The sequence below is a fragment of the Taudactylus pleione genome, unplaced genomic scaffold (assembly GCF_031769625.1).
Source record: "Taudactylus pleione unplaced genomic scaffold, aTauple2 ptg000065l, whole genome shotgun sequence".
Taxonomy (NCBI): domain Eukaryota; kingdom Metazoa; phylum Chordata; class Amphibia; order Anura; family Myobatrachidae; genus Taudactylus; species Taudactylus pleione.
Genome location: NW_028284467.1, coordinates 5,607,903 through 5,631,716, shown reverse-complemented (window position 1 = coordinate 5,631,716; position 23,814 = coordinate 5,607,903). Strand labels below are relative to the sequence as shown.

At 42.0% G+C, this 23,814-nt stretch overlaps 1 protein-coding gene across 2 annotated transcripts in view; it reads right to left on the bottom strand.

Annotated features, from left to right (window-relative positions):
• Positions 1–1,305: 1,305 nt before the first annotated feature.
• ARHGEF25 (Rho guanine nucleotide exchange factor 25) overlaps positions 1,306–23,814 on the bottom strand; it is a 383,409-nt gene continuing 360,900 nt past the window's right edge. For both annotated transcript variants that reach the window (XM_088466128.1, XM_088466134.1), the window contains 8 exons: positions 21,608–21,700; positions 19,083–19,133; positions 13,954–14,031; positions 12,213–12,404; positions 10,363–10,543; positions 8,509–8,729; positions 7,582–7,731; positions 1,306–2,599 (listed from right to left, as the gene is read on the bottom strand). In XM_088466128.1, coding sequence (XP_088322254.1) covers positions 2,495–2,599; positions 7,582–7,731; positions 8,509–8,729; positions 10,363–10,543; positions 12,213–12,404; positions 13,954–14,031; positions 19,083–19,133; positions 21,608–21,700 — 1,071 coding nt within the window. In that variant the 3' untranslated portion in view covers positions 1,306–2,494. The remainder of the gene's footprint in view (positions 2,600–7,581; positions 7,732–8,508; positions 8,730–10,362; positions 10,544–12,212; positions 12,405–13,953; positions 14,032–19,082; positions 19,134–21,607; positions 21,701–23,814) is intronic.

Sequence of the window (23,814 nt, the reverse complement as noted above, 5' to 3'; positions counted from 1 at the left end):
AAATTGCCTATCTCCCGTTATTTGGCAAAATACTGTTTGAAATATGGCTTACAGGATTAAATTGAACAATTATTAAACCCTTAAAAATATGAGAAAATATTCAGATTAGATAGACATCATATTATTGCGCTCATAGAATATCTAGACCATGGCTTACACCGCCAAAGGGGAAGAATCACTTTGGAATTTTAGTTTTATTCTTGCACTGGCTATATGTACAAGTAACTGTGGTAATACTCCATCTTCTATACATGACTTAAGTTAAAAAATAAAACAATCCCCCAAGTCAATCCTGATTGGCTGCTAACATACACAGTATGTATTGAGCCAATGGGGAGCAAACATCAAGTAGGTGGAGAAAAGTGATTGTTCAATTTACTGAAAGCTAGGAGAAGAACTAATATCACCAACATTTCCACTACCATGTCTACTCTGGTACTAGGACGGAGTAGTTACCACCATTCTTTGGCTGCCTGACTTTATATTTGTCTCTATGTGCAATATATATGTGATTTAGTGCCCCATCTCCTTTTATAGGCAGACTAATCATAATAACCCTGAATGCATCAAATATATGTGAGATACAGCTGCACAACTGAGACCCTCACATACTAGGTCCCTAGCCTTCATTTCTTTGGGATGTTTGATCATACTATTTTGCACTTTTTATGACAAAACTTTTTTATACAGTTAGAACTGGCTATAAGAAGAAAGTGGCCATTTAAATTAAGAACATGGTTGATCATCTATATAACAACAATATTCATATACAATTTTTGGTCATAACACTACAGGTTGTGTGCAAATATTTGATTTGAAAATCACCTTACAATGGTTCAGCAAGATGACAGGGGCAATGTACTGTAATAGCTACCACTTAGTCTTAAATGTAAGTACTGAGCTTTTATTATTGACAGGCAGGCAGAGATTGTAGATGTGACTGGCAGTGCATGCTGGGTATATGGCTCTGGAAATAACAACCAGCTCTGTCGCTGCTTGAGATTTCCCAATAACTGTGTTCTCACAGCCATTAAATATTTTTATAATGCCATATTTACAGTCATACGATGAGTGGGTGGAGGAGGATGGGGTGAGCAACTCAATCATATAAAAAAGTTTGCTTCTATGGTTCTGGTTCTAATTGATTCTAAGGGGTATATTTACTAAAGTACGGGTTTTTAGAAGTGGTGATATTGCCCATAGCAACCAATCAGATTTTAGCTATTATCTTCTATAAGGTGCTAGATAAATGTTCAGAATCTGATTGGTTGCTATGGGCAACATCTCCACTTCTAAAAACCCGCACTTTAGTAAATATACCCCTTAGAACCAATTAGAACCACCCACTAGACGATATGTTGTCTGATCTGGCGTATCGGATGACATATCGTCCACATCGGGCAGTGTGTACCCCCTATGTCATTGACGACATTGTCAGCGACATTGCCCGTCAGACCTCTGTGCAGGTCCGAGGAGCGATATCGTTGGCGGGGACCATGCTGCCGAATGCAGCATGGTCCCCGCTGTCGCGCAGTCGCTCCTGGCATCGGCAAGTGTGTACTCACTTGCCGATGCTGATTCCCGTTGCTAACATCGTCTAGTGTGTACCGGCCATAAGTCTCACAAAGAAACAAGGAAGCCACAGGTTGCATGAGCCTCATAAAAGACATCCAAAGTGTGTATGTGCTAGTACATTTAAAGTCAAATAGGTGAACGTTACACAGAACTGAACAGGTACATTGCCTCTGTATTGTTGCTGAACTGTAGACTTTATGGTGAAGGGAGTAATACAATGGGTAGGGTAGGTAGATAAGAAACAAGTTTTCCATGGAGTTTACTGAACAATGTATCTGGCGTAGAGAGCACACCTGGGTAGTTTCGGAGTGGATGGTACAACTTACTGCTGTTTAGTAAATTCCAATAAGAATGTCTCACTGAGGTGATGCACAGTGAGCCCTCAGCTTGTGATGGTCACATTTATAGCACTCTGCTCAGTTTTTATGATTGTCAAGTAAGTAGTAGAGAATTGGATCTTGCTCCCTGCTGAATTCAGTAATGGGTGTAATGGTAATATGTCTTCCCTTAGGCATGGGAAAAAACATTTGTTACAATTATTTGTACCCATTACCACCCAGTGGCATACACCGGTCTTCCGTTTGGTTCCTTCAGTCTCTCTTAAGTCAAGTCTAGAATGAGTCTTCATAAGTTTGAGCACATAGTAAACAAAGAATGAAAGGTCACCCAGGCAGTTCTGGGAGTTGGTTGGACATATATAAGAAAGCCATCCTACAAACTTTGTTCTTCAGAGAGCAGACATCAAACTGCAGACTGTGTTGGGTATGGAATAGGCAAAGAGGTGAGTTCCCATCTCACTGGTTTACCCTGTTACAAACACAGGAGCATAAGTTTTCTCTCCACTGGTCTCCGACTACAGCTGCATCCAGAAAACCCAGGGAATGCTTACACAAGGCACTCCTGTATGCTGGGATAATGTTCACAGTTCATCCTCGTCCAACTTGGCCAGCCGTGGAGCAGGTACACTTACTTCATCAGAGGGAGAAGTATACCCCGGGAGCTCCCTCGACAAGGTACTTAGTTTCTGGGGGAGACAAACACATTAAATGAATAAAATGCTCACTAGGTAAAGCTAGGGTGCACGGCATGCATATCAGTGGCAAGGATATAAAGTCAACACTTTATATATGACACTATCATTCTTTACATGAAAAATCTATATCCTAAATGCTTCTCAATCTCTATGTAAGACTATTTGGTGAATGGATAACTTAATCTAAGATAGCCGAGTGGTTGGATTAAATGTACTGAAACACATAATTTCCAGACATTGCGCATTGTACATAGGTGTGTTCTGTAGCCCATGTGTGAGAACACAACAAACTGAGCCATAGAAATGATGTTGCCCGTCACACTTGAAAAAAACAACCCAGATCTAAAGTGTACGTATCACCCACACACAACAATTCTGTGACATGGCTCTATATGAATAAGGATCCGGCCTTGTTAATTAACTAGGCGCTGCAGACTTTGTACATGTCACCAGTTTCTGCTGAATTGATAATGTGTATATTGGTGTAGCAACTATCTGCAAATAGCAACCATGTAAGCAGTGTGGGGAAATCACTTGATAAAGGGTGTTTGCTGCCCCTTGTACTTGTCCAATATTTTTGTCTGCTGGTGGTGTCAGTCTAATAATATATATACAGTAATATAAAATGCTTTTTTTTAAATTATGGCTTCAGACCTAAATGGCAGCCTTCACTGTGTGCACTGGTGATGGGTATGCTTTATATCAAAGTCTTCAATTGCTATATTTATATATATAACTGCTCTTTGTAACCTTAGGGCTACTTGAAATAGAATGTCTACATGGTTAAACACATATGACAATATGGAGAATAAAGGTGCCTACACACTTAGCGACATTTTACACGATTTGCCCGATTCCAACGCATTGTGACGACAAATCGTGTAAAATATGCCCAAATCGTGAGTTTCCACTCACGATCACGATGCCGATGCGCGTCCCTGCAGGTCGTACATCGCATCTTCAGATCTGCCGTGTTGTAGGGCAGATCTGACAATCTCAGTCACGATGCACTGGAATAGTTAGGAGGCACGATAGATCATGTGTCACATTGGACAGTTTTTAACACCAAATCGTGCCCACGACTGCCGGGGAGCTGCTGGGGAGAGTTCAAGGGGAAATCAGACACAATGTCGGATCATGAGCACATCGCCAAGTGTTTAGGTACCTTTAGACACAATTAACAATGTCGATTTTGAGAATCTTAAAGTCCATATTTGATGACATTACCAATCAATTTACAAACAACCTGAAAATTGATGTTGTTTAATTATACCCCTATCCCCACCCCACCTTCTTTACTCTTCCTTCTTCTCCTAGTGTGTATCTCTGTGTCAAACCTATTGTTATTTTTATAGTTGGGTCATGTCTTAAAAACTTTTGGATTACTATAGTGGTATGATATATATGATCTGTTAGCAGACTTTATTTGCCAGGTACAGCTACTCAGAAATTCTACTAGTGTTTTATGCATCTTCCATACAGGACTGGAATAACTGTTTGCTTTTTACAAATGACTTCATATTGTGATAGTGCCTTGGTTAACTTTACTATTTCTAAGGGCTCTATTACTACAATCCGCATATTAAATGCAGATTGTAGTGTGATATTATCGACTGAATTCGCACTGCGAATTCAGGCAATATCACAGGGATTTACTACAAATCCCTTGCAGGGACAGAGCTTGCGAGAAAGCTCTGTCCCTGCGAATCCCATCCGCACACTAGTCACGGTATTTTCACAAAAAATACTGAGACAAAGTGCCCGCGCATGCGCCCCCTGCTACTGCGACCCCCCCTCCCTTAATAGCACTTACCTGCATGATCTGGGCCTCCGGTGATGTCCTCCATGCGTCCGGTCAGGTGAAATCCCATACTGCACTGGAACTCGATCAACTGATAACCGGGCCGCAGTGCACTATGGGAGACCAGCTGACCGGAGGGGAGACATCACCGGAGGCCCGATCACCGGTCCCTGGAGTCAGGTAAGTAAAAAAAATTTTTGACAATTTTTTTTTGGAGACCTTGGGTAACGCCACCTCCAGGTGGCGTTATTATCACAGGGCCTCCCTAGGTATATTTTTCACAATTTATTTTTAGTAATTTTGGCCAGATCACATTTCCCATTACAATTATGGGAAATGCGACCTGATTACTAAAAATAAGTGATACTTAGGGGTTGGAGTAGAATTTTACGAATTCTATTCCAATTGCCCTGTAATAACTATAGGTGATACTAAAATAATGTGAAAAGGGTGTGAAAACACCCTTTTTCACTTTATTTTAGTCAAAATAATGTTAATAAATAGAGCCCTAAGTGAGTTACCTGTTAAGGTAGATTCATTATAATTATTATTGTTAATTAAATAATCCATTTTGCTGTAATCCATTCCTCCTCTTTTTTTTCTATACACTTTCTATACAGTATATGTTTATACTTGTTATAATTATTTTCAATGTCAATTTTGTTGGTGGCCATAACCATACAATAAATATACACCTCTATAGTATCCTGCACTGCAATAGTCTAATATTTTATGTAGATGAACCAAAAAAATCAACAATAAACTGAACAACAATCAGCATCACAAAGAAATATGCAGAAGTTCATAAACAAGACACCAAGAAAGGTGAAAGAAGACATTATTTCAAACTTTTAATTGGATCAGGAAAATAATATAGTTATAATGTACTGTACATGTGTAATAGAAGAAGTTCAAAGATTCATCACCATATCAGCAACACATTTTCAGGAAATATTGTATACTGTACACGACGACACTCTAGGTTTACTAGATAGAAAAACAAAGAGTTTACCTAGATTTCCAAGTGCATGGATTTGCCATACAAGATGGCAGCATTTAGGGTGGGTACCCCTGAATGACAGGCAATCGTGCCGATGTTCAGGGCGGTTTGCCTTCACATTGGACATCACATAATTGCCGGTACACACTATATGATTTAATAAACGAGGGAATGATCACTTGTTCCGTCCTTCAACAATATGTATGGCGCCACCTGCAATATCATATGATTGGCTGTGTCACACGATATCGCAAGCGTCCACAGGAGCGCGTAAATCGGGCATACACACTGCATGATATGTCCGATTTGTCGCTCAGATTTGGCTAAATCGGCCCAATACCGTGCAGGTGTGTACCCAGCCTTACAGAGTAGAAACTGGCCATTAGGAAGGGTTGTGTAGAGTGAAGATGATCCTTGCTAAGTACTGAGCAGGTGCACTAGTTCCCAGGACTGCCATCAGAAATTATGGGGCCCGGGACTGACAAAATAGACAGGGCCCCCATCCCTTATTGAAGGCAGGGTAGTGGCCACACCGACCATTGCGGGAGGCGGCGCAGCTGGGTGAGAAGTGACTCACATCGAGTCATTTACTCGCTGTATTGTGCAGCAGGGGGCCCGGCCGGCGGGATAGCGGTGGGCACTTTTGCGGGCGGCTGCATGCCTGCAGCATACTGCCACTGGGCCTGTCATTGCAGGGGGTAGTAGCGGGTGAACAGGCACTAGCAGGTGCCGGGCAGGCCCCCCAAGTGTTCGGGCCCGGGACTCCAGTACCGGCAGTCCCCCCCTGATGGCGGCCCTGCTAGTTCCCTGTGCTTTTGGAGAGGTGCAAAAGCAGAGCACTACATCACCCTACAACCTGCAACCCCACCCTCTTCCCCCACAGAAAGACCATCATTCCCTTCTTTAGAACTTACCTAGAAGTCTATGTGGTGCTATTTGCCAACAATGCTCCTACTACATTAAGACACTATATTTAAATAATTTACGGGCATATTGAACTGGCCGCAAATTTGTCAAAAATCTTGCGCCGGGGTTGTCCTGCAGGCGCAAGGTTTTTTGCTTTTCAATTGTGCGCGAGAATTTCAGCCAAGGAAATTTCCTTAGGAATTAACATGGTTTATTTCTCGCAGCCTGAGAGCAGGTGCAAAGTCAAGGAAAATCCCTATTTTTAGTTGAAAATGTCAGGACTTGTTTCAGAACCCCTTTGGACAAACCGCTAATGACTAATTAGGCAATTAGAAGTTTCCAATTAGCTTAATTAATCCAATACTTACATGTCATTATTGGGGTGAAAAAAAATGGCCTTAAATTACCCAAATATCAACCTTTTAGATTTTTAAGCTCCACATATTTAAAGTATTTATTTAAACGAAAAAAAATTATTGTTATTGCATAATGTTTTGCGTTTTAGTTTTTAAAATTAAACTGGCTTCAAATTAGCCAAAACAGATTTTTTTTCCTTTTTTTTTATTTTACATTTTTTCGTTTTAATCATTTGCATTTAAACTAAAAAAGTTAGCTCTTTATAATATAAAAAAAAATAAAACAACAACTAAATCACATCAGCAATTTGCAGAACTTTAAAAGCACAAAATATTTTTCTCTGGACCAGTAATAAACATCTATTCTGTTTTCCAATATGTGTTTTAATTTTTAGGACACAGGCTTTTCCCCAACATTTTTTTTTACATTTTCCATGGGTTTTTGTGGGAAAAGTGACAGCGACCATGTCTTTTGCAATTGGGTAGAGCGGGAATCGGGTGCGCTCATACCTACGTTAATGAAAGATGGTCGCTAAGGCGGCTGTAATTTTTGCTGCAAAAAACTCGCGGCTAATTGGATATGCCCCCTAGCCTATTACAGCAGGCTACTGATATAAGTAAAATGTAGATGTTATATAATAGCTGCTGCAAAGTTTAATTCAGTGATAAGGGGTGGTGATAAAGTAGAACATGTAGAATTATGCACATTGCTTCTTTACATTTTTTCTCCTCCCTGCAAACCTATTTGCACTTCTATTTTGCGTTGGTGTTTCCCAAAAGTGAAGAGTAGGGGTACACCTTGATATGTATTCGGATGACCATCTGTGTGTACAATCAAGTCATTTTGCGCTGCACATCCAGTGCGCTTCTTAAATGAGATCCAGAATATGTATTATTGTTTGCTCTTTACCCGGCTGGTAGGGTCACTTTGTGTGGTTCCATTGGAGACAGAAGATGTGGAGGACTCTGGATAATGATTCAAATCAAGATTGATGTGTGCTGGAGTAAGGACTGCTGGGGGTAGGACATCTGAGTGGGAACTTTTTCGAGGGGGATGAACCTGTAAAACATAAGAAGAATTACAGGATTATTAAGGGGCCCATTTATCATGAACTATTTGCAGCATTTTTTGGGAGATAATTGTAGTATCCCCTAGATGTATTCGGAGCCACTGTCTCTGCGGGTGCTTTTATATACATTAAGCTAGTATGATTGCATACTGCAATGTGATCATGGGCGCTAATATCGTGCCCAGATAGCATTGCAAATGTGATCATTGATAAATGGGCCCCTAAATCCTTTTATATGCAATTAAATGCAGACCACACAGTAAAGGGAAAAAACTTAGAGGTTGATTCTAAGTCAGATGCAATGACGATATTCACACAAATGTTGGATAGTTTTCAACTGCACGTGCGTTAAAGTCGCGAAGAAGTTGCACAGCGCATGCGTACAAGGTTGCAGTATCGAATGAGACGCTCAGACTCAGAAATCTATTGAGAAGGTCTGTCTTAGCGGCTTGTTAAGGGAGTGTCATGGGCGTGTCGCAGAAGTGGTTGCGGACTTAGCACAATCGCTTACATTGGTGGCCAATTCTGCAACCGATGGTAGCGTCACACACCAAGCACTATTTCTGCGCCTTATGGTGCTTAAAGTGGGGGTCTCAGTCCTTGCACATTCGAATGAATGGCTGTACACCAGGGAAGGGCTTGTAATGGCATTAGCATGATGCAAGAGCGGCAAAGGATGCAGACACATACGCTGCAGCGTAGACTCAGAATCAGGCCCTTAATATCATAGAATGTATCTTCTGGATACAGAAAAAGACTGGGCTTACCTTGTTTCCAAAGCGACTTTCTCGAGGGTTGCTGGGCAAATAAAGGGATGGCAGGGAAGAATTGTAGGACTTCAGGTTGGGGACTCTATTTCTATCCATAGAGGCAGAAGAATGAGGCCGGAGACCTCCACGGGTCGTCTCCATCATGCTGCTGTTACTGGTTCGGCCAAGACTATTGGACTTACTTTCTCTTCGTTGGTACTCAATAGGTGACTGAAGTGCTGGAAGTGGAGACATATCAGGGGATATTTAGAGATAAATTGCACAGATGACTAATGAAAGTCCACACTAATGTTATTTACAATCTATATGGTTATCTGGTTATCGCTGTTTATTGACGGTTATTGGATTTAGATTATATTTTATTCTATATAAGAGTTAGTTGACAATTCTAACCAAGTTTCAGGAAACTCCAGTAAACTTGGACACAGAAATATAATTTATGAAGGCCCCACGATGCAATCCACAGACAGCAAGATACATGGCGCAGGTCTGGAAGGTTAAAACCGCTACAGTGCAGTCAATTTGCGCTAAATCTGAAATGCAAAACATTCTGACAAATACAAATCTTAATTATTTACAGAACTATATTCTGAACTATCAATTGCATATTTAAATTAGACAAGATTGACCTGACTTATAAAACCTCATAGGTAACACAAGCTACACAACAAAATGACATGAAAACTAAATTTGGAGCCATGTATTTATTTTAACAATTTATTTATTTAATTATTATTTACTGATTCATTTGATGGGTCACTTCTTTGACCAGCACTAAGCATTTCCTTTCACAGACATTGGAGGACCTTCTACCACACGTCACTGCATCTGGTACTAGTGCTAACACAAGACACCTATCAAGGGACAGGCCATTTACGCCAGTGGGCAAATGGTTAAAAACCCTTTGAATTTGTGTAAATATCGAATTGAGTCCAACATTGGACCGGATTCAATTAGAGGCGAAAAGAGCCGTTCGGAGAAAAGTTTTCGGCGATTTGATTTTTCACATGTTTTCACAGTATCTCCAAATTCAATTCCAGGACGATTTTGCCTAAGCGGAAACTCAATGCATTGTAATAGGCGGAAAAGTATCTCCATTGAATTGCAGGTGAAAAAAAGTAGTAAATCTTTATTTTGGGGTGCAAACGTGGGGAAATGACTCAGAACCCATGGGACAGCCCCCCAAAGGACAAATCAGCCCCCCAAAATAAAAAAAATTACCTCAGAACACCCCAAAAATGACATGTCATTTTTGGGGAAAAAAAGTAAATAGTGGGGGGACAGGTATAAAAACTAGCGAAATAGGGTTCTTGGGGTGCCTTAAGGAGGGGCCAAATGTTTTTGGGATTGCGGGTGCATGTATGAGAGAGGTTTTTTAAAGATCACTTTAGAGACAAAAAAAATATGCTAGCACCCATTTTCAACTACCCCAAATTTTACAGGACTGTTTATTCCCCCCCAAAAAAATACTGTTTTAAACCATTTTTCAGCCCTTTTATAAATAAGCAGATAGAAAGCTTTTAACACAAATTAATGACACAAAGTACCTTTATTAGGGCTAATAGTACACATCTGTAATGATTCCAGTGTCAGTGCATCTTAATTTGGGGAACAGACTGATTCCCCCAATCTATTCAGTACTTTCCGCCTGTTCCGCATTCGCTGCTTTCCATTTTTGCCTATTTTGGAATTGAATTAGGCGAAAAGCGAGGACGCGCACGGAAAGTTTTTGCCTCTGAAACAGGCGAATGAGGCGTAAAATGCTGACAGACGAATATGGCGCCATGATTCCATCCCATCTCACAATGGACATACAACACAAAGTGCATTTACAGCATGGCAGTTACTCACCATTAAGAAAGTTGCGCTGGCTATCCAGTATCTGCCCAATGTCTCGGACCCAGGCCGTTCTGATTTCGGGGGTAGAGGCTTGCAGTATGTAACGTACTACGCTGCGATCTGTACCTCGTGACGTCAGTGCAAATTTACTGGGGTCATTATCCACAGATTCTTCAATGCCCAGACAGCTGACCTGCAGAATGGAATGACAATACAAATATAATATCTGGTTAATGGAGTCTGACATGATGAATTACACCACTGTAGAAATGCTTTTTTTTACATACACTATATTTACTTCTTCTCTTTGAGACGGCCAAATAGGGAAAACACCTACACAATTCTGTGCCCTACTGTGGCAAGTTACTGGCAGCTCCTGTACAGCCTGTAGCCATGCTCTTAATGTGTGTTTTCTTGCAAATGATAATAATACAATATAATATAATAGTATAATTCAAACATTGGACCTGATTCAGACCCGCTCGCTAGATTAGGCCGCTTGCTCCCAGCGTATGGTAATCCAAATAAATGACGTCAAGGCAGCCGCTCGCACGGCAAATCATAAGCACGCCCACTATGTCTTGGCGAGCGATCACTTTGTGTTTATAGACGCCCACCAGCCTGTCTTTAGCCGCCCACTAGCGAACGTCATCTCCAGGAAGTATAAACAACCATCGGAACATCGGGAACCATCAGATCAGACCGCAGCGCTTGCAGTTGACTATACCCTACCGCAAACACTGAGAGCAGTTCAGTGTAAAAAACAACCAGGTGACGTGTACTATGACGCTGCCTGTTAATTTTGCACACCTCTGAAACGGCGTTGAAACACTCTAGCACGCCTGCGTCCGCAACTCCACTCCCCCGTTAGTACTGCCCTGCCCGTTACCACCCACAAACGGCCTCTGCTGTCACTCACTCCACTGGGCTGTCATGGCAGGGAGAGCGAGCACATTCCGATCGTTTGTACTAGTTTGCGCATGCGAACTGCACGCATGCATACATTAGCGAACATCGTCTGCAACGAGCGGCCGCTTGCTAGCGAGCGGGTCTGAATCAGGTCCATAGTTCCAGAAGCGCGAAGAACAAATCAGAAATATATCTTCACCTTAGCTTACATTATGGGAGGAGATGAGATTTCTTGTACCTAACACAACTACTAATAACATGGACACTGCACTCATGTCGTGCCAGTAATGCAGCTACCGTAATGATGAACTTGGGCTTTTATCAATGCACTTAACACATTATCCAGAGCACAAGACTCAAGAGTGCTCATCTCTACTTGTCAATAAAAGTTACAGCTTGCTTCTTTCCACACTACTGGCTCTTACCACCACTTTATACTTAGTAACGCAGGGCACACAGCAGCAGGGATAATGCACTGTCTAATGCAAAGCAGTGTTCATTCAGCAATTAAGCAATATTAGTAGCATAGGTGTTTCCATGCCCTAAAGTCTGACTTCCAGAATGGTATGTTTTTTTAAAAACATAGAAAATCACCTTGGTTTAATCTAAATATGAGGGTCAGGATACAAGAATTGCTAGCTGTGGCCAGACTGGACAAGTAATGTTACCTGAAGCGCCCTGTGGCTCAGCTATAACTGAGATGGATCACTCAGAATATCTGAGACAACGTTACAGGCTTGGTAAGCATTACATAAACAAAACAAATGATAGGTAATTGTATATTTGTGGATTAACGGTATTAGATGGGACTCAGATCACATATTTAGATATGGTGGTATTAGTGGACAAATGAACAAACATGTTTTCATGTAGGCTGTCATCCCCTCTGGTAGGAGTCATTGCTATTATACCAGAGTTCATTGACTGACTATATATTACTGTTCCATACTCACTTTAATGCTGTTCTTGAAGATGTACCCAGGCAGTGAGAAACCCTTCTTCTTATCAATGGGCTCACTAAAGATGATGATTTGTTCGAAGAGGAAGACCCTGCGCTCCTTTCCCCTCATCAGAAAACCGCAGTCCTGCTCTGTCACAGCGAACGTGTCTTGTTGCAGGAGCTTGCCCTGAGCTGTGATCTTTCCCTAAAGGAGGCAGAATGGGCATATTCACAACAATGGAATCTTTACTATGTAAAACAGACCCCACTCAGTCCAGCAGGATCCATTCAGAGAGTCAACACCAGATTGTCGACAGGGTCAGAAAGTCGAGAATCTGGTGTTGTCGACCTCAACTTTAGGTCGACAACCAAAATGTCGGCATTAGAAAATGTTGACATGTTCTGAATAGTCACATTTAACATGTCGACATCAGAATGTCGGCATATAGTTTACTGCTTATTTTAGGCATTCTGGTGTCAACATGTAAAATTATATTTTAACCATGTCAACATTTCTGAATATCAACATATTGATTGTCAACATTCAAAATGTCGACTTTTCATACCACACATCCAGCACGTGTTTTAATCATCCTTTATATATTTGACTAAAATAGCTTTATATTTATATCACATTTTTTACAATGTCTTGCTAATCCAATGTATAGTACTACTATGGAACATATTTTAATGCTAAGGGTTTTTACACTTAGCCAAATGGAAAAAAATGTTCAATATAGTTTAATACAATATATGGCATAGAACTATAAATGACCAACTTTGTTCATTTTATATGATAATATCAATAGATGATGTTTCAAAATTGCATAAAACTTTGACACGGCCATTGACTTCAATACCTTAACCTCTATGGTATAATCTGCTGGCCTTAGAACTTAACTTCTACTAGTATACAAATAAGGCACTAATTCCCTTTCTGCCTCCCACCTCTCTATCCCTCTCTTTCCTTCCAGTCCTCAATAGCGTTATATTTAAGGAAGACTAAAAAGTTTGTGAAAATAGACATGCTGACATTTTGTTTCTGCTTTATATTCATTTATTGTGGGCGATTGTTTTTCTTCATTATTGGACGCTTTTTGTGGTTCATGCGTATTGATTGCATATGCTGTAGTTTCAAAAGAATAAACAATTACATACAGTTAAAGTGATCCCGTTGATAGCTAAGAAGAAAAGGTTATAATGCAAGCTTCAGGGCAATGAGGCCTTTCCAGCAGTATGCTTATAATTGTATGGCAGAGTAATATTATGTAATTTGCCATTTTAGCTTTTATTCAGAATATTACCCATGTACCCTTAATGCTTGTACTAAATTTACAAAATATATACACTGATTACCACATATTATTTAAAAAAATTTTGCACCTGATCGTTCTATGGACATGTTTTTAAGGAAGTCAAAAAGACTCTTAGGGGTATATTTACTAAAGTGAGGGTTTTTAGAAGTGGAGTTGTCGCCCATAGCAACCAATCAGATTGTACTTAACATTTATCTAGCACCTTCTAGAGGCTAATAGCTAGAACCATTGGTTGCTATGGGCAACATGTCCACTTCTAAAGACCCACACTTTAGTAAATATACCCCTTAATAACATAGCAGATAATATGGCAATAAAATCATGGTGCTTCTAGTCAAAGAAGCCTCAGGAAGACATCACCCTTCTTACTCAAAGTAGTGTTTCTGTTTCTCTTTCCCTAATATCATAGTTATCATATACACAAGAAAGGAAACATACCTCAAAACCCTGCAGCCGGCCCAGGTTCATCATGTCATTGCATCGTTTAGGGACAAAACACATCACTTCCACCGCTTTCTGCAACAACAATGATCACAGACACAATTGTAACTCCAGGAGGTGCAGATGTTTCACAGTCATTCAGTTAAATGCTCAATGTCTTCATTTTGACAGCATATTTATCAATATTATTTACACAAAAATATTGTGAAAACGGGTGTTTTCACACCCTTTACACATTATTTTACTTTCACCTAAACGTACTAAACAGCAATTCTAGGAGAATTCGCAAAATTCTCCTCCAAGCCATAAATATCGCATTTGTTTAGTAAGCAGATCGCATTTCTCATAATTGTAATGGGAAATGCGATCTACTCAGATTTACTAAAATTGAATTGTGAAAAAATAACAGGAGAAGCCTTGTGATAATAACACCACCTGTAGATGGCGTTATTAGGGCTTTCCCCTATTTCACGACTCCTGATCTGCTCTGACAGGCAGAGCAGAGTCGGGAGCTGGTACCTGTGATCAGCCTTGTGGGTCTAAATAGACCACAGGCTGATTACAGTGCAAAAAAGAACCTATTTATATATATAAAAAAATAACAACACTTAACTGCACCTAGGTACCTGTGATCAGTGATCTGGCGAGCTCATCTGTGACTCTGGTTAGCTGATCAGCGGGCTCCTGCTCAGTGACCCCAGTCAGTTGCTCCGTGCTGTAAACCGAGATGCGGGCATCTGTTTACAGCACAGAGCAGCTGACTGGGGGCCTGATTCAGAGGTGCTCGCTGTTTGCGAGCGTGCTCGTTCTGAATCAGGGCGTATTTTTTTCGGCCTCCAGGCTATTGGTGACCACCCACAGCTTGTGCGAGCGGCCTGGCGATGGTCGCCCGAGGAGACCCTAAGGTAGGGTCTCAGCACTCGCAATGCCGAGTGGACTTCCTGTTCTAACGCCTCCATTTGTGCAGCCAACCCCCCTACCCTCCTACAAAACGGGGTGAGTTTTGTTGCAAGCCCCGGAGCGAGTGACGTTCTCACTCGCTGCGGGGCTTGCGCACGCACATTGTGCGTGCCGCGCGTGCACTCTGGGCCACCATCGGCCCGCTATGCGCTCGAGAGCGGGTCTATATCAGGCCCTGGGGTCACAGTGCAGGAGCCTGGTGATCAGTTGACCGGAGTCACAGAGAAGCTCACATAGGGCATTATTTATCAATGAGTTTAATCACCCAAACAAGTAATAAAACTCGTTGTGTGTGATCATGGGGCTCCAGCCAATCAGCTCCCAACTGTCATCTGTTTGAAAAATGACAGTTGGGAGCTGATTGGCTGTAGCACCATTTATCATACACAGTGAGTTTTAGCACTCGTTTTAAGTGATGAAACTTGTTGATAAATACGGCCATGAATCACTGATTTGCCAAAAAATACCCTGAGAAGTGTGAGGAGAGGATTCGCAGGGACAGAGCTATCTCGCAAGCTCTGTCTCTGCATGCAATATTTGATACATCATTGAGATGTATTAAAATATCACATTGCGCACCAATGATAAAGTGGTTCAGCTGGCATGAATTTATCACGGTGGGTCCATGCCTTCCAATAAACACAAACTGATACTTCAAGGTTTTGATGTGTTCTGTATTTTGGTCTGTCTATTGCAGTTGTGGAGTGTCCTCTACTATTTGTGTATGTCATACACTGATTTAGATTTATTGGTATAATGCAATGTTTTATTTTTCTTGAATGATTTTTGCCTGTACCCCCCATGTTTTTTCTTCCCATTCTTTCTTCCTTTTCTTTTTTTCTGTACTCCTTCCTTTTTATTTGCAAAAAACAAAAAATTCAATAAAAATTATTGTTAAAAAAAAAAATATCACATTGCGATTATGGGCGAATATATCTGAGATGCAGATTGTGATAAATATGCCATATCATACAAGTGGTTTGTGCTTGTGAACTACATACGTACAGCCAGCAAGACCTTAGTAATACACACCTAAATGGATACCCAAAAACTTGATTCAGTAGAGCTAAAAAGTATGTGGATAAAAGAATGTTAAATAGCATCCAACATTACATTTTTATGTATGTGAACTGCTAGGTTACAGTAGCTGGTGTGATCGGAAATGACTTAAACCAAATTTTTAGGGTAACTGATGATCAGTCCCACATACAGGCAGAACAGCTTCAACTCATGCATGCTGGCGAGTGTCCTTGCATGAATGCCAAGCTTCAGGTGCTGCCACACACTTCTATTGGATATAGGCCCTCATTCAGAGCCACTCGCTAGCGGCAGTACGCTCGTTCCGAGCGATGTTCGCACATCTGCGCATGCGTACGGTTTTTAGTACGCATGCGCGAACCAGTCAGTGCGGCCGAAAATCGTTGGTACGCAATATAGCGAGGGCCTGCTATTTTGAGTGACAGAATGAGGCGTATGTGGGTGGTAACAGGGGAAGGTGCTTGAAAACGGGGAGTGGAGATCCGAACGCAGGCGTGCTTAAAGGTCAAAACGGGCGTTTTAAGGGAGTGCATAATTAATACAGCAGCGTCATTGACCACGTCACTTGGTTTTTTTTAACTCAGAACTGCTCGCAAAATAGCGGTTGAAAACACCAACCACAAGAATAGCGAGCAGTTCATACGCTGTACGATGTACTCGATTAATCTAATAAATAGCGGACATGACGTATGGTGCGTGCGGCCAGGGGGCGTTTTTATCAAATAAACGAGCGTATGTTTTGCTCGCTCGTTCACACTTAGAGGTGGGAACAGACTGCAATTTGCGAACGGATCATTTGAATAGCCACCCCTTGTTTTTGAACGAACGACCACAAATAGCGAACGGCTCTGAATCAGGCCCATAGTGTCCAATCCAAAATGTGATATGTCTTGTGCTACAAACATTATATTTGTACACTGTCATGTGTGTGTAGTGTCTTCGTCTTACTGCAAGACCCACCTACTGTTAACCACCACTTCACAGATGAATTCCTTGACATTCTCCTGTAGAATTTGCTTGTATAATCCAAAAGTCATAGTTACATCAATAATGTCAAAGTCCTGTCGCAAGAAAACAGCCGCCAACCGTGAGACCGACCAACGGATTTCACTGTTTGGGATGAGTTTCGTATGTTGAAATGCAGTGCCTGGTTTTCTCATTTAAGCCAAAAAGTTCTAGTAGTAGAGGTTTCCTTCTTGCAATCCTCCCATGCACAACATTCTTGTTCAGTATTTGCCTGATGGTGGACTCATGAACACTGACATTGGCCAGTCCAAAAGAGGCATGTAAAACCTTTAACGTTGCCCTGGAGCTCTTAGTGATCTCCCATATTATTACATGCCTTGCTATTGCAGTCATTTCTATTGGATGAGCACTCCTGGGAATAGAATCCATGGCGATGATTGGCAATGGAATGGTGAAGGCCCCAAGGCCCTGATTCTGAGGCGCTCGCTATTTGCAAGCGCTCACTCTGAATCAGGGCGGATTTTTTTTATAAAAAAATCCGCCTCCAGGCCACACGCATAGCTGTGGGTGACCACCCACAGAGTTTGCGAGCGGCCTGGCGATGGTCGTGATTATCGCGACCATCGGGCTTGCGACGAGACCCTTGTGGTAGGGTCTCAGCTCCCGCAAGCCCCAGTGAACTTCCTGCTCTAATAGAACAGGAAGTTCACTACTGACATCACAAATGATGTCAATAGGGCCGCCCTCAAATGGCAGGCGTTCCTTCGGGAACGCTTCCGTTTGTCCAGCCACCCCCCCTCCCCGTCTACAAAATGGGGCGAGCTATCAAACAACATCGACAGCCGCCCCGTTTTGTAGCGAGCCCCGGAGTGAGTGAAGTTCTCACTCGCTCCGGGGCTCACACACGCACATTGCGCAAATGCGCACTGGCCCACCATCGACCCGCTTGCGAGGGCTATGTACTCGCGAGCGGGTCTGAATCAGGCCCCAAATCTTTAGAAATTGCTTTCGGAGGTCCCCAGAAATCTCTTATGACGAAGACATGGTATGCGTCCACAAACCTGTGCGACGAAGACCAGACTTTGGTAGTGAAGACCGATTCTCCACTTTATGTTTTATTAAATAAGGCTGACCTGGTTGTCATCCCCTTGACTGACACTCATGACTCTGATTAGCTCCTAAAACACACTCATATTCCTAGCGGTTTACATACATTTTTAGACATAGAAATGTAATTTTGGATCTTTTTGATCAATTAATAAATGAAAGAGTATATATTTTTTAGTGTTAATTGATTATTTGTATGGTCTAAGCTGCACATCCACTAGACGACTAGGGAAAGACTGTACGATTACAACATCGTAATCGTACCGTCGTTCCCCATCCCCTGCCGTGCGTACACTGAACGATTAGTCGTTCAGTGTAGGCACCCTTCCTCATCCCCCGAACATGGTCGAGCTGTCGTTATCGGCAGATTGACCGGCATGTTCGAGCAATGATTGATGTCGGAAACGACCAGGGGGAGCGTGCATCGCTGGTCGTTTCCGACATTATAGTGCACGATTTGTGCACGATTAATGAGCGTTTGCACGACTGCGATGTCGTAATCGTGCAATTGCACATTAATATCGCCTAGTGGATGTGCGCTGTTAGATTAACAAATTGTATTGCACCACTGAATGTCTTATGACAAGCAGCCTGTGTGCTACCTAATGCTTGGAGAGCCACAAACTGCCTAAGATTGACCTAAACATGAAAACACAAACAGTAAAATCCTTGCTTCCATCTGGTTACATTTATAAATATGCTTAAGTAATTTATATGCCCCCATCTCTGTAATAATCATAATAGTTATCCATATCATATAAAACGGCAAATCCTGCACACTCAAACTGGCAATCTGAAAACCATGGTTCTTGCTGGTATTTGTGTGCTGGCCTGGGTTCCCAAACTTTGGATACATGGGCTTCACACCCTCAGCACTACATTTTATAAAAATCTAGTCTTGAGTTAATGCACCATTATTTGCACTATAGCAGATAGATAGACAAAAGTGCTATCCAGCCAGTGAATGATGGAATAGTACATTTACATGAATGATAGACGATGTGCTTGCATGTCAGTGCTCCTTTTTACACAATACTTTAATGGCTTTTCCTCACCTCCAGTTCCGACGTGTCTTGTCCAGCTTTACTGTAATACTTGAGGAAATCCTAATTTTGGGGGAAAAGGACACAATTGTGGTGGATTTATTAAAAGTGGCTCAGTGATTGACAACAGCAAATGTAATAGCAAAAGGCACCTGCCATGTCCTATTTTCTATCATACTCTGAAAGAACATAAAAACTGCCTAGAAGCATTGTTTAATACAACAGGGACTAGCTGTGTCTGTACAGCATAAGTTACACTGTTAAGTAATATTTGCAGCTTTAAAAATGTATTATTATTTGAAATTTTCATTATTGGACCTAGATCTTGTCTTTATTTACCATATAGGGAATCTAGGCACAGGCCTATGACATTGTTCCCAAGAGCATGATTTATGGTGATTTTATGTCCTTTGTCACTTCAAAATGTATTGTTTTGCAAATTTGGTATTTAAAAAATGCATATTTCCCAGTAACATGTAGGAAGGGCTATGAGATAGAGTCATGCACATCTGGGGTGCACATTTACTCATTTAGTGCATATTCACCACAATGCTACTTGTTAAAGGGCAAGATCTACTGCAAATACAGCCGTGACTACATTTCATTTGATTAATTCATACTTCCACTGAGATAACTGTAAGAACTTGTTACTATCAGGATCGTCTCCATTAAAGTTTCAAATAACTTACTTTATATCCAGTTGCCTAGGCTCCCTATGGTGCGCAATGCTCCCAAGGTGATGCGGCCACACCCCCTATCCCGATTTACACTCCGCCAATGTTGGGAGGTAGTCATATGGGTAGAGTTTCATGCATGCACTAGCAACATTTGCAGGATTGTATACATGATTGTTTTTACCAGCAAAAGTAAAAATTTCATCACCTACCTATAATCGCTCTTGGCCAGTTCCCTTAATTACAATATTTCTACTTTTTTTTTTTTTTTTTTACAAAATACTTGTCTTTGAAAACACATTTCTGTCTTAATTCAAAGGGGACATAGGAACTGTTTTACTTTCATGTCAAATTTGTACATTTTAATAATTTATTTACATTGTTATTAGAGTGCAGTCAAATGCAATTTCATGTGTCAACTTTTAATAGTTGGTGTAAAGCATTCTATACAAAGTAATAACCCAGGGGTAGGCAACAAGTGGTGATGTGTAACTACACATACCAGCATGCCCTGAAACAATTCTAGCATGTCCCAACAACAAAAAAATGGCAGGATATGCTGAGATGTACAGTTCCAAAGCAGCTGCAGTGCCACATGATGCCTACGGAATACATACAGGATGGCGGTGTTCAGGACATTTGTCGGTGTTTGTCGGTATCCTAACCCTGTCCCTACCATAACCCTAACTCCCCCCTCTCCGGTGCCTTAACTTAACCTAACTTCTCCCCTGGTGCCTAAACCTAACCTCCCCCTCCCCGCACCCTAAACCTAAGTCTCCCCCTAGTGCCTAACTCTAACCCCTAACCCTCCACCTAACCTCAGTACTTACTTTCGGAATCCCAGCGGTCAACATATTGACCACGTCCTGTTACAGAATACATACGCCGGCGTTCGGTATTCTGACTAGTGTCGGCATTCTGACTGCCGGAATCCCAGTGGTCGGGATATTGAATGCACCCCATTGCCTACCTCCTGTAATAGCCAATGATTTACCACTGTGTCATATGAGGACATGTAGAAGTCACGTTGCTCTGTGGTGATAACATTTCTCGATGCCCACGTGCTGTAATGGACATGTGCTATTCTCCACCCTACAACTACAGGTAGATCTCAGTCTACAGCACAAAAGCTTGTTTGTACATCTGCATAATGTGTAAAACACATTCCTGTATCTGTCCTGTATTTAGTACCTGATCTGCCAAGTCCTCCCCATTATAGGCAGCAAATCTGCTAAAATAAATGCAAGTCACAAAAAGAATAAGAAATTATGTTTATATTGCATGTCCTTATTTTTCAAAGTTAATGAATGACCCTTGTATTCTTTTTGTGATTATTAAAACATTCAGGAATCTATTTACTATGCATTGTTAGGAGATAAAGTGAACAGAGGTAAGGTACCAGCCAATCAGCTCCTAACTGCCAAGTCACAGGCTGTTTGAAAAATGGCAGTTAGGAGCTGATTGGCTGGTACCTTATCACCGTTCACTTTATCTCCTAATAAAGCTTAGTAAATAGACCCTGTGGTATACTATGGATAAGTACACTATTGTACTGATGCTCTAAAACAAAAGATCTGAAAGAAAGCTTTTTAATTCCTTCATATATTTCTCCTTAAGGCAATGCTGGCAGTGTTTATATTTCTGTAAGACATACTGCTGAACCTCCCCTGGATCTTCCCTCCACATTGCATGAAATGCGATTCATTTAATGCTGCAAATGCCAGACTGGCCAGAAGCAGACAAGTATACAGCAATAACACATAGGTAAGTTTTGAATTTGAAAATGTTCCAGTCTGTGTTGAGAGATAAAGTGAGCTGCACCATGCAGACAATTGATGAGTGATTAATGTGTCCGTCCCATACCTTTAGCAGCAGCTGGTACTTCATGATCCTCTGCACGGGCTTGATAAGTAGGTCATTGAGTTGCAGGCGGTGTGACAGCTGTTGCCTCAGCTCCTGTGGATGGGGTAAAATGTTTATACATATATTTATATGGTGAATATATAAAGTTTATTTTCCATCCTGTACTGGTAAATCCTGTCTGCTTTAATGTACATGGGTTTCTGTATGACCTTGTTGCATCACATAATACTCACAAGCACGGAGCTAAACACTTGGCATCATTTATAACGCAAACTGAATGCGCAGTCAAAATAACTGTGTTATGCACCACTTTGGCTAGATGGCCCGTACACATCAAGGTGCAATTCCTATGCTACGCTCCACAACATCATATATGTCACCGTGGGGGTGTACCTCGAACTCATGAAACGCTGAGCTGCCACTTAGCCATCACCCCCAAAACATTTGTGCTGCAGATCAACATTGCACAGGAAGTACCTCTCAGCCTTCCTACAAGTAGCCCCCAAATTGGCACCTATAAATGCAGCCATTATGTGAAGCCATTTATAGGAAACATGAAACCAATGACATAAGTGAGGCGTGAGGCTTGTAAATTGATATAATTTATTGATGCAGCCTAGAAAAAGACTGCTTCGCTCTATACAGGGCATGGGAACACAGTTTGTTTTAGTTGCCTTTGAAGTGGCACAGAAAAGAATAGGCATTTACAGTGTATACAGCTACAGATGTGTCCTTGCTCATCTAGTCTCAATACGCCATGCAGCTTGATATACCTGGCGTGAGTGAGCTGCCAGGGAGCGTGCAACTCTGCTAGCGACGGGGCTTTATTTGCCGAAGATGCGTCTAAGTAACAATGCAATGCGACTAGGACGCACCAGGGGACTGTGCTGAGTGTGTAAATGGACATTGGCGTGGAAAAAAGCAGTGGGCGCTGCATCAAGGCACTTCGCATACTGATTGACAGACTCGGTCACACACAGATATAAAAGTGTCACATATCAAATTAATCAGCACAGTCTCCTGGTGCATTTTCGGCAAAAAAAGACACCCGGCGCTAGCATAGTCTCATGGAACCAGACATGCTGTTTGGCGCAATCGCAGCAAAGACGAGTGAGGAAACATCACAACTGATCTGTATATAAAAGGTAATGAAAATAAACAAATCTGTTTGAGAGAACAACATTGCTCTGAAGTTAAAATTGCTCTTTTAAATTGCCATGCACTAAACTATCTCGGGCATATACTGTAAGTGCATAGATTTGTGTGGATAACTGTGAAGTCGGGTGTGGTATAAGAGATAGACAGTAATTAGACAGACAATATCTAGGATGTTGGACAGACAATAGACCGAAAGGGACAAAAGGGCGAAACACTAAAGGTCGACATGTAAGAAGGTCGGCAGTTACAAATGGTCGACGGGGTCAAAAGGTTGACACAAAAAATGGACGACACAAAAATGGTCGACACATGATTTTTTTATTTTTCTAGCCCTAATCTTCACCCTAACACTAACCCTCCCCTTGGTGCCTAACCCTAACCCCTCCTCCTGGTGCCTAACCCTAACCCTTCCTCCTGGTGCCTAACCCTAACCCTTCCTCCTGGTGCCTAACCCTAACCCCTCCCCTTGGTGCCTAACCCTAACCCCTCATCCTAGTGCCTAACCCCTCCCCTTGGTGCCTAACCCTAACCCTTCCTCCTGGTGCCTAACCCTAACCCTTCCTCCTGGTGCCTAACCCTAACCCCTCCTCCTGGTGCCTAACCCTAACCCCTCCTCCTGATGCCTAACCCTAACCCTTCCTCCTGGTGCCTAACCCTAACCCCTCCCCTTGGTGCCTAACCCTAACCCTTCCTCCAGGTGCCTAACCCTCACCCTTCCTCCTGGTGCCTAACCCTAACCCCTCCTCCTGGTGCCTAACCCTAACCCTTCCTCCTGGTGCCTAACCCTAACCCCTCCTCCTGGTGCCTAACCTTAACCCTTCCTCCTGGTGCCTAACCCTTCCTCCTGGTGCCTAATCCTAACCATCGAGGTAGGTGCCTGACCCTAACCGTCCCTTCTAGTGCCTAACCCTAACCCTCTGGTAAGTGCCTAACCCTAACCCTAAACAACAAAGCGGCATGGCAGGTAGGAATAGCACATGAGGAGTGGTCACGGGGACACCAGACACAGGACATGCGTGTCTGTTAGTACAGGCTCTCAGGGTGCCATC